The sequence below is a fragment of the Manihot esculenta genome, chromosome 1, assembly GCF_001659605.2.
Source record: "Manihot esculenta cultivar AM560-2 chromosome 1, M.esculenta_v8, whole genome shotgun sequence".
NCBI lineage: Eukaryota > Viridiplantae > Streptophyta > Magnoliopsida > Malpighiales > Euphorbiaceae > Manihot > Manihot esculenta.
Window position 1 is genome coordinate 25,667,375 of NC_035161.2, and position 10,157 is coordinate 25,677,531.

Genomic DNA, 10,157 nt, shown 5'->3' on the forward strand with positions numbered 1-10,157 from the left:
AGAAGCGCTGAATAAGCATAAATGGGAGAGAAAAGACTAATGACCATATCAAGCTTGCGTGCCGGCAGAGGTTACACCACTAAATGCATCACGAGTTGACGTACTCATGGTTGTACAAGACAAAGAATACATACAATGGCCCAAATCCCTGAAAGCTTAATCGAAAAAAAGGGATCCAGACAAGTAATGCTAGTTTCACAAGACTTATAGGCATGATACAAACAACTGTTACTAGTTGATACACGAGATCGAAAGATTGATTAAGAGGGGCCATCTTCGGAACATTGCAAAAAAGGGGGGAGGAATAGAGGCCGCAGCCAAGAAGGACTGGGGAAGGAATAAGAAAGCAGATCGGAGCGCCTATAAATGACGGTTCCAGTGGAGAACTGGTGGTAGGATGAGCCAGAGAGGAAAGAAGAGGGGGAGGAATGGAAATGAAAGCGGCATGGAAGTTATGAAGATCACGGAACACACTTCAATGACCATTTCTTTTTCCCTAGAGGATGCATAAAGAATGCAAATGCCATATGATGATGCTCTGGTTAGCGAAGCAGTCATCTACAATTTTCGAGTTCGGAAGGTACTAGTGGATGATGGCAATAAAATGAATTTACTTCTGTACCAAGTCTTCCAACAGATGAAAATACCTGAGGAACAGTTGGTGAAAGATCAAGCCCTAGTCAAGAGAATAGGAGGCGCCCCTGTGGCAGTAGAAGGAAAAGTGAAGGTAGCTATCACCTTCGGAGAATCTCCTCTATCTCGAACACACTACGCCGTATACTTGGTGGTAAAATTGCCACTAAGTTACAATGCTATCTAGGGAAGGTTGACATGTATGACTTCAAGGCCATGACAAGCATCAGATACCTGACTGTGAAATTCTCAACTAGCAATAGAGTTGGCATTGTTCACAAAATTGAAGATCTATAGGAAAATCTAGAACCCCACTCTTGGAACATCCAACATTTAAAAAGTACTTCTAATAGAAAGATTAATATAATATTGATATCAAAGAAATGAAGTTCCTTTCTCAGTTTTATTTCTTTCCATTCTGAAAGCTTTCGACTCTAAAAATTTAAGCTTGAAATCCCAACCACGACAGGTACCAGTCTCGAAAATTGATTTCCAGTGCCAAATAAGTCGAGTTAAGGAACAAAGCAAAGAAAAATCCTAACCACATCAAGTGTCAATCTCGGAAATTGACCCCCGATGCTAAATAAGCCGAGTTGAGGAACAAAGCAAAGAAAAATCCCAACCACACAAGTACCAGCCTAGGAAATTGACCTCTAGTATCAAATAAGTCGAGTTTAGGAACAAAGCAAAGAAAAATCCCAATCCACGACAGGTGCCACCCTTAAAAATTAGTCTTGGGTACCAAATAAGCCGAGTTGAGAAATAAAGCAAAGAAAAATCTCAACCACGGCAGATACCAGCCTCGAAAATTGACTCCAGTGCTAAATAAGCCAAGTTGAGAAATAAAATAAAATAAATCTCAACCACGACAGGAGCCGGCCTCAAAAGTTGACCCCCGATGCCAAATAAGCTCAGTTGAGGAACAAAGCAAAGAAAAATTTCAACCACGACAAATGCCAGTCTCAGAAATTGACCTCCGTTGCCAAATAAGTAAAGTTGAGGAACAAAAGGAGAAAAATCTCAAGGTCAACAAATATCAGTTCAAGAAATAAGCCTCAGCTAAGCACATGGAATGAACGTTTAGCTTACAAAGTCCAATAATACCAGGGCATGAAGATAAATTACACAATTAGATGACACTTTAATAAATTTTAATAAATAATTAAATTAGCCTGGTCTTAAAGACAATGTCAAGCATAAAGTGGGCAGAATTCGACGAAAGGGCTAATTAGATTTAAATCAATTTGGTTGTGAATTACTATTCGACGACACCTAAATTAACTAGGGGATATCGAATATTGAATGTTGAATACTGAATGATAAAACTTCAAACTTCAATAATAAAAAAAAAGCAATTGATACAGAAAATTGAAGCTTTATATTAAGAATTTCAAGGCTTAATTACATTAACTGAATTAGTTACAAAAGTAGTAGGGGAGGGAGGAGCAGATTTAACTCGGTCGTCATTTACAGGAGACCTAGAAGGGTCGGCTGAAGGCTCAGCAGGAGGCAGAGCAGGAGGAGCCTTTGGAATGGGATTATCGTCCTTCATGAGCTGCACTTCTTCACCATCAGAATCGAATTCAGGAGCTTGCAGTTTAGCCAAGGGAACAGTAGGGGCATCTCAAGCAACTTTGAGGCCTTAGTTATAGCCCATAGCAAACATGCAAAAAGCTTCCTCATAAATTTTCTCTTTCAGCTCATCAGAACTCTTGAACTTTTGGACCCGCTCTTCATAGGCTTGATTAACTCTATCCTTAGCAGTCTTAGCGTCTTCCAGCAAAGAAGCACATCTGCCCTCCAAAGTAATGACCTCTTGAAGTTTTTGTTACTGAAGTTGGGAGGTCTCCACATTGAGAGCCAAACCCTTCATCTCTTCAATTTTCTTGTTGAAATCTTACTGACGTACAATAACATGAGCTAGTGCCTCATCACGTTGTTGACGAATCTCTTCTAGAGAGGACAATTGGGCGAGGGCCTCATCTCACTGGATTTTGGCAACAGAAGCCCGCTAAGATAACCGGATGGCCTCTTCCCTCTGCTCGCCTAGCTGCCTGGTGATATCAGTGACCTTCCCTTTAAAATGAATGATATGCTTCCAATTCACTACAATGGCAACCAAATTCTCGTCTCACCATGCTTCCTCGATGTTGTAATCTATGGAGCTTTAAAGAGATCAATTTCGAGCATCGATCTCCATAAAAGTTCCTAAGGACTGATAAACAAGGGACAAAGTTAATAGATGAAAATAGCAAGTAGAGCGTAAGTGATAAAAGGAAACACATTTTACCATGAGAAGCATCTCCTATAGATTATGACCTAGGGTCTCCAGGTAGCTTGAGCTGCAAGCAAGCTGCTACTTTGTGCAACGAGCTAAATTGCAAACAATCCCTAAGAAATGAGGATCAGAAATGTCTAGCACCCCACCAAAAACCTTGTAACACATCAGCTTGGTTACAGAGGCAGCAGTGGAGTCCGTATTGATCTTGCAAGCACCCAAATCGCTGCTATTTGAGGCAGAGGACAAATTGATAGGGGCATCCATAGCCTTCTTTCCTTTACCAGTGGTAGAGGGATGTCGACCTTTGCAGGGGTAAAAGTCCTAGCCTGCTTTGTGGGGCGACCCTCGATGATGATATTTCCTTCAATCGAGGGAGGAGGAGAAGCGTTCTGAACGAGAAGGTTAACACCTCTTTTTAGACTTCCTTCTCGTTCTGATTTGCTAACCTTGATAGGGTCAGAAGAGCCCATTTTGGGTGGAGCAAAGTGAGAGCCTCCTGAGACTGGCGCCAAGGCCATAGAGGGTGTAGGAGTACGAGATTGAGGTCGGACATACGATAGAGGGGTAGCAATGATGCCATGGAAGACCTCTCTAGTGATCTTAGTGATAGACTTATTAGCCCGAAAAGCTATCAAAGTCTCCTTGTTGTTCTCCTTGAAGAGGGTAAAGTTCTTGGGGAACTTGATCTTGTCCATGGGAACAGAAGAATCTATAAAAGAAGAAAAAAGGAAAAGTTAATTATAGGTTAAAGTATGCAGAAAAGAGAAATTCAAAGGAAAACTCATAAATGCCAGCTTGATGGCAATCCTTCAAAGATGATATGAACAAGCACTTATCCACATCATATTCTTTCCCAATCGAGGTTAGTCGGAGCAAACAAATTTGGTCTATAAGGTTTAGCCTAGGGAATTTTTTGCAATCCTAAGGTATCTCCCCCCATGACAAGTCGACCTCCCACTCAACCCCAGAGTTTTCGTTCAGCTCGATAATAACAAAATTTTCTATCAAGCCCTTAATTGAATCCTTACAACCAGCAAAGATAGATTACCCAGCACTAGGTCCAAAGTAATAAAACTAATTGGCAGACAGGACTAAGCGAAGAAAAATTAAGAACAAATCGCTGGAAGGTGCAAAACTCCAACACAAACAGATAGACTCAAAAAAGCCTATGAACAAAATAGAATCGGGTGTCAACATCCGAGGAGTAACTCTATAATATTGAAAGACCTCAATAAAGAAAGAAGTAAAGGGAAAGGCCATGCCAAACTTATACTGTTTGAGAAAGAATACTAGGTTGCGACTGTGCTGAGCATCTACCAGATCCCTATTAGGCGAATCAGACAATGCTATCCTCTCATTGCTCATGGGAGCTCTAATTCTAAAGATTTCAGTGTCTAAAAGGTTGTGAGGAAGGTGTTAGAACAAATAAGCATAACTAACAGAAGAAGCTAGATCCTCCACCGCTGGAAATTTAATAGGAGTCATGGAAAGAGCAATAACGTACCTCTACTTAGCGGTGCATGACGATGAAAAGAGGGAATGCAGAATTGCAAAAACGGAACAGAAGCGGAAGCAACGGACATAGAGCAACTACACTCCAACTGGCCAACAAAGGCCCATTCGGTATTAAGCCAAGTCCGTCATAGTCTGTGGGCTTTAAATAACATAGGATCGCTAATAATCTTAGGGAGGGTTGGGCTCGAGCCTAATCTCTTTGTATGCCTTCAGAGAAGGTCTCGCGAGCCCTAAAATCCAATTTGATTTCAATGACCCACAAAATCAAATAAGGACTAACAGTCCAAAATAATAGGGATCGTGTCTCAAAGTGGTCAAAACAAGAATTAAATAGTCGCCTGATAAGTGTATGAATTTGATACCTACGAATAGGTCATTCGCATGTAAATGACAACCGGATCAAAATTTAAGATGGAAAAGTACGTTGGAAAAAACTCAAAATTTATATTGAGTTTGAAAATATTAAAATCAAACTATATGAATATTTTAATATAATTTTAACAATATAAAGATAATTTAATTAGTTAGATAAAAATACAGGTGAATAATAATAATTAATCTAAACATTAATGTATACCATCCCTAACATGAAATTTTGCGAAATTTTCGGATTCCCCATTTCACATTCTGCTTTGCCATTTTTAGGCTGACAGACAATTAAAAAGAACATTGACTAGTTCTGCTTTCTTTTTTTTTTTTTTTTTTTTTTTTTTCTGCAGAGAATATTAACTAGGTTTCATCCTATTAATTTTGTTGTAAAATGAGATGCCTGATTTCCGAGTAGTAGTGTTTTTTTTTTTTTTTTTTTTTTTTTTTTTTTTTTTTTGTTATGTATATACATTAAAGAAATCTGATAAATTATTGTAGATCTGTTGCGCTGCTGATATCTGAAATTGATTGACGCAGTTAATTTAGCGACTCGAGGCTACAGCAACCAATTTCCCTAAGCTGCACTTTGCTTTATATGTATACGTTCAAGGATGGAAATGTTAGGGGCAACGCAACATTCAAATTTAGGATTAAAATATTTTATATTTAATAGGAGTAAAATACAAATTTAACAAATTTATAAATTTAATATAATTTTATAAAATTAATTATAATTTAACTAGAATTAGGTTTAATAAAAAATTTATTAAATTTAAACTCATTAAATTTTTATTTAGTTATATCAATAAAAAATCAATTTATTAATTTTTTTTTAAAGAATGAGGGAAGAGACTAGATGTAAAGTTATATTCAACATACTCTGAATTAAAAATTTATTAAAATTTTAAGAGAACAGGCCTTCTCTTAAGTCCATCATTGGATAAATTAATATTAATATTTTTATATTAGCTTTATTTCCGTTGCTTTTTAGCTCACTACCTCAATTTATATTACACGAAAACCTTTCATATGTGACTTTATATTGAATCAAATCTAAAACATGTCAGCTTCAACATGGCATTATTTATAATCTCCCGACTTTATTGAGATACGACATTCCTTGATTTCTATCCCGTTATGTTAAATAAAAAATAAAAAATAAATAAATTATGCATTAATTATATAAATACAAGAAATAGCTTTAATGTTTACAAGACATTATCAATATCAGTATCTATTATAAGAGATCGGCTATTACACTTCATTTTGAAAGTTGATTTTACTCCAATTAATTGAAAACATATGATAAATGAACCAATCGATAGTTTCAGCCTCTACAAATAGAAAAAATTTATAACACAATCGTTATATATATGACTATTATTTATAACAACCGATTGTAGTCGGTATCTATCACAGGTGATTGGCTCTTACACTTCATGTTTTGATAGTTGATTTTGCTCCAATTAATTCAAAACATGTGATAAATGATACAATCGGTTATCCAAGTGAATCAATTGATTGTCTCGACCTTTACGAATGGAAAAATTTTATAATATAACTATTATATATATAACATTTATTTATAACAATTGATTATTTTGAGTCTCACATAAATTATATCATAATAAATAGCTCACATACAATTATTGCCCGTATAATAATTTTATATAATAATTTTTATAATGAGAAAAATTGATAGTACAAGTTGCATCTTTTATTATAGAAATTGAGAAATAAATTTATATTGTGATAAAATTTAAAGATTTTTCACTCATTTAATTTTAAAATTAAAAGAATCCACTCGTTTGGTAAATTTTAATTAATATATAAGATTAATTGTGAATTTACTATTGATTGGAAATGAAATATTCTCTTTTAAGTTATAAGCGAAATATCTTATAGTAAGTAATTGTGGTAGCCTCTCTCACCTTGTTTTAGGTGGATCATTGAATATAAATGTGGTGTTTTTTTTTTCTTTTTCCTCTTTTTAGTAAGAGATTGGAGAGTGGGACTACACCAGGTGTTTGATATTATTCTTGTTCGAACTTTTTAAACGACAATCAATTTGTTTTGAAATGGACAAGACAATACCAACGAGTCGTTGTAGTATAGTGGTGAGTATACCTGCCTGTCACGCAGGTGACCCGGGTTCGATCCCCGGCAACGGCGTTTTTTTATTTAAACAGTCTGCTTTTGATGTTTCTCAAGACAATCAGTCCTTAAACGCCCATATTGAAAATTATTTGTTTTTATTTTGGTGGTGGGCTTTTTATAAATAGATATTATAAAAATATAGAATCACTATTGTCTACCACAAACCACAATAAGCCACCCCAGTTTTATAAGCCTTCAAGCGCTGCCCAAGCTTCAGCACTGGTAAAAGACCACTTGCCTTTGTTTCCCACATTTTTTTTACTACCCTAGATAACATGAAAAAACAAATCTTAAAGAATAGTGGATTAGTTTAGCAGCAATATCAGACAAAATGTCCCAAATTTTGCATGTAAGAATCAAAGCATCACACTCAACAGCATGGCTGTGTTTCAGCAGACAGCAAAATCATCTGAAATCCTAGACTCCTAGTACATGCCTGTAATAGCTTTTCTCGACAGCATGATTGATCATAACTGCGGTTCAACCACTATTATTAATTTTGGAAATACATAATAATTCTTTTAAGAAAATTTTGAACCACCCATCTCAAAATACTACTGATTTACCACCTTATACCCATTAATTATAATACAAAAAAGTATAGGTTCCCCCTATATATCCCCTCTCTCAATAATTGAATTGGGTATTTTTCCCTTTCTATCAACTTTCAATATGGACAGTATGTATTTTCTATTGTATTCCAACTGGTAGAAATGAAACAACTAAGCAAATTCTATATCTAAGCATTTTGTCATCTTCATATGCAGTCACCCTTTTGGCTCTTGCTCCAGAATCCTTCAGTTTTAATGGAGTATGCTATTGAAGGCTGCACAAGAACTTGCTCCAAAACTAGTAACCTCAGCCAAGACTTGAAGCAGTTGTAATTCTTTAGTGGGATTTCAAAGATATTTCTTTCACTTCCTGTCCTTCCACGAGCCATTATGCTTGATTAAACGATCTGGTTTAGTCTATACCCGAGCATTCGGAGAAAAGGGAGGATTAAGCACATAAGAATGCTGAATCTCTTCCATCTTCTTGGAAGTTTTCTTCTTCTTTTTTTTTCCTCCTCTGTGACTGTTTCAATTAAGAACTGCATTTCCTCTTCGATAAGCGCTTTCAGTGAACTTCCATGCACCAACTGCTTGCTTCTTTCCTTCCCTATAGCATTGGAGGCTTCAGTGCCATGCAATGCAGCAACACAAACGGAAAATGCTTGTAATGTTGATAGCTGTGCATAGAAATCAACTGCATATTGTCCTTCTTCAACTGCTCTCATGGTCAATGCTGGGATTTTCTGTTTTGTTCCCTGTACAGATTTCAGAATCTGAGTTACAACTGATGCAAGATTTTATCAACACCAAAATTTGACCGGTGGCCCATGCATTAAAGAAGCAAACAGAAAATTTTTTGACGGCCAGCGCCAGATCAATGGTACATATTTGAGATTGCAATTTCTTAGTCGAATGCCAGTTCAGGACTGTCAACCTTTCTTAACAATATGCATGATTGCCATTATCTAAATGCTCTATTAATATTTCGAAAGTTTCAAAATCTAAATGCTTAAATATGCTCTAATTTTCCAGTTGGCTTCAATAGTTCGCATGAGAATGCTTACTGAAAAGAGATTTGATCATCTGAATTACTAGTAACTACAGCCAAACTTAATCTTGATTTATTATCACGGTGTATGATACTCTGTGATAACTGGTCAGAAGTTTGAAATGGCGAAAAAAAGGGTAGCTTTTGGTGATTTTACATAGCCTCAACAGTCTCTTTGCATAATTGCCTTTATTTGGAGTATCATTTTACAATTCTGTAAGTTTCGATGTGGAAATTATCAATTAAGCTTAACAATTGTTTTTGTTATTTACATGATCAGGGGATTAATTCCAAGATCGGTTATGTATGTGTCGCAAGGAGCATTATTCTTTGCATCATATGAATTTTTCAAAAGATTATTTTCTTTAGAAGTTGCACAATTTAATTCTCGAAGGATTCAGTACAAAGAAAGCGTGGAAGATGATCCAACACAATTGCAATTGCCATTGCCATCATGTTCAGCATCACAGGTATCTTGATCCTCACCTACTACCATGTTATGAGGAAGACAGTAAATAAATAAAACGGTGAGCAGTGAAAATTAATGAAACGGAGCTTATTAACAGTGGTTTCTCCCTCTTTATCTCTCTTGTATCCTAACAGTATTCTAACTGTAAGGGTATGAATTGGGTGTGCTCGTACTTTTAGAATTCTGTTGTGTAGGTTGTTATATACAGACTATGATAGCTGTGATTTTTACATTTTCTAATACAATCAATATAATATTGAGATTTGGCCCTGATTCTGTGTTTTCCTTCTCTATTTTTCTTTAAAAAAATCCATTTATCTTGCATCATTTGCTATCAGAGTTTACGATTCTCGGTAATAGCAAACAATATTCGTTCACAGGAATGAAGAAAAGAGATTACCAACTTGGTTCTTGAATCTGAAAAAAGACAGGAGGCTAAGTTGGAATCCAAGCTACAGGAAATGGTTAAAGAATTAAAGACTCTTATTGCAGGAATGAATTGTCCAGAGATGTGAGTTGAAAGGATCTGGATCGAAGAATGGAAAGGAGCCTGTATCAGTGGATAGTGAACTTAGTGGCAACAATCCCTGGGTAGTACTACTAAGATTGAATTTCCTAGATTTGAAGGAGATGGCCTAGAAGAATGGCTGCTACAATGTAAATACTTTTTTGAGGTAGGGAAAATAACTTCTAAAAACAGAGTGAAGGTGACTGCTATCCATCTAGAAGGAAGAGCTCTTCAATGGTACCAGGGTTATGTGGCAACCAAGGGAGCAGATATTTTCAAAAATTGAAATGAGTATGTGAAGATGTTGGGGGCTCATTTTGGCAGCTGTGTATTTGATGATCCTATTGTTGAGTTGAGAAATTTAAGACAGTCTGGTACTTTATAAGAGCATCTTACTGCCTTTGATGCACTCATCCCTAAAGTTAGAATCTCTGAAGAGCAATCCATGATTTTTTTTTTATCATGTCTTAATAATGAGTTGTAGATGCCTGTGAGAATGTTTAAGTCAAAGAGTTTAGCTGAGGCCTATTCCTTGGCAAGGCTGCAGGATTTGGTTATTGTAGTTATACAACAACAACCAATCACTGTGAGTAACCAATCTTCCTCTATTTCCTTTATTTTTTCCA

The 10,157-nt window shown here is 36.1% G+C and overlaps 1 protein-coding gene and 1 non-coding gene across 3 annotated transcripts; one reads left to right on the plus strand and one right to left on the minus strand.

The window, feature by feature from the left end:
• Positions 1–1,989: 1,989 nt before the first annotated feature.
• On the minus strand, positions 1,990–4,498 carry LOC110610158. Of its 2 annotated transcripts, XR_002487220.2 has the most exons (3): positions 4,419–4,498; positions 2,924–3,623; positions 1,990–2,848 (listed from the first exon to the last, which is right to left on the minus strand). XR_002487220.2 is itself a non-coding variant. In XM_043950416.1 (2 exons), the coding sequence occupies exons 1-2, from the start codon at positions 4,495–4,497 to the stop codon at positions 3,088–3,090; spliced, it is 615 nt and encodes a 204-aa protein (XP_043806351.1). In that variant the 5' UTR covers position 4,498; the 3' UTR covers positions 2,857–3,087. The 2 variants fall into 2 exon arrangements, 1 of the variants encoding a protein (XP_043806351.1); XM_043950416.1 differs by lacking the exon at positions 1,990–2,848 and having other exon boundaries at positions 2,857–3,623.
• A 2,400-nt stretch (positions 4,499–6,898) lies between these two features.
• TRNAD-GUC lies at positions 6,899–6,970 on the plus strand. Its single transcript has one exon. It is a non-coding gene; the product is annotated as a tRNA-Asp (tRNA).
• Positions 6,971–10,157: the final 3,187 nt, after the last annotated feature.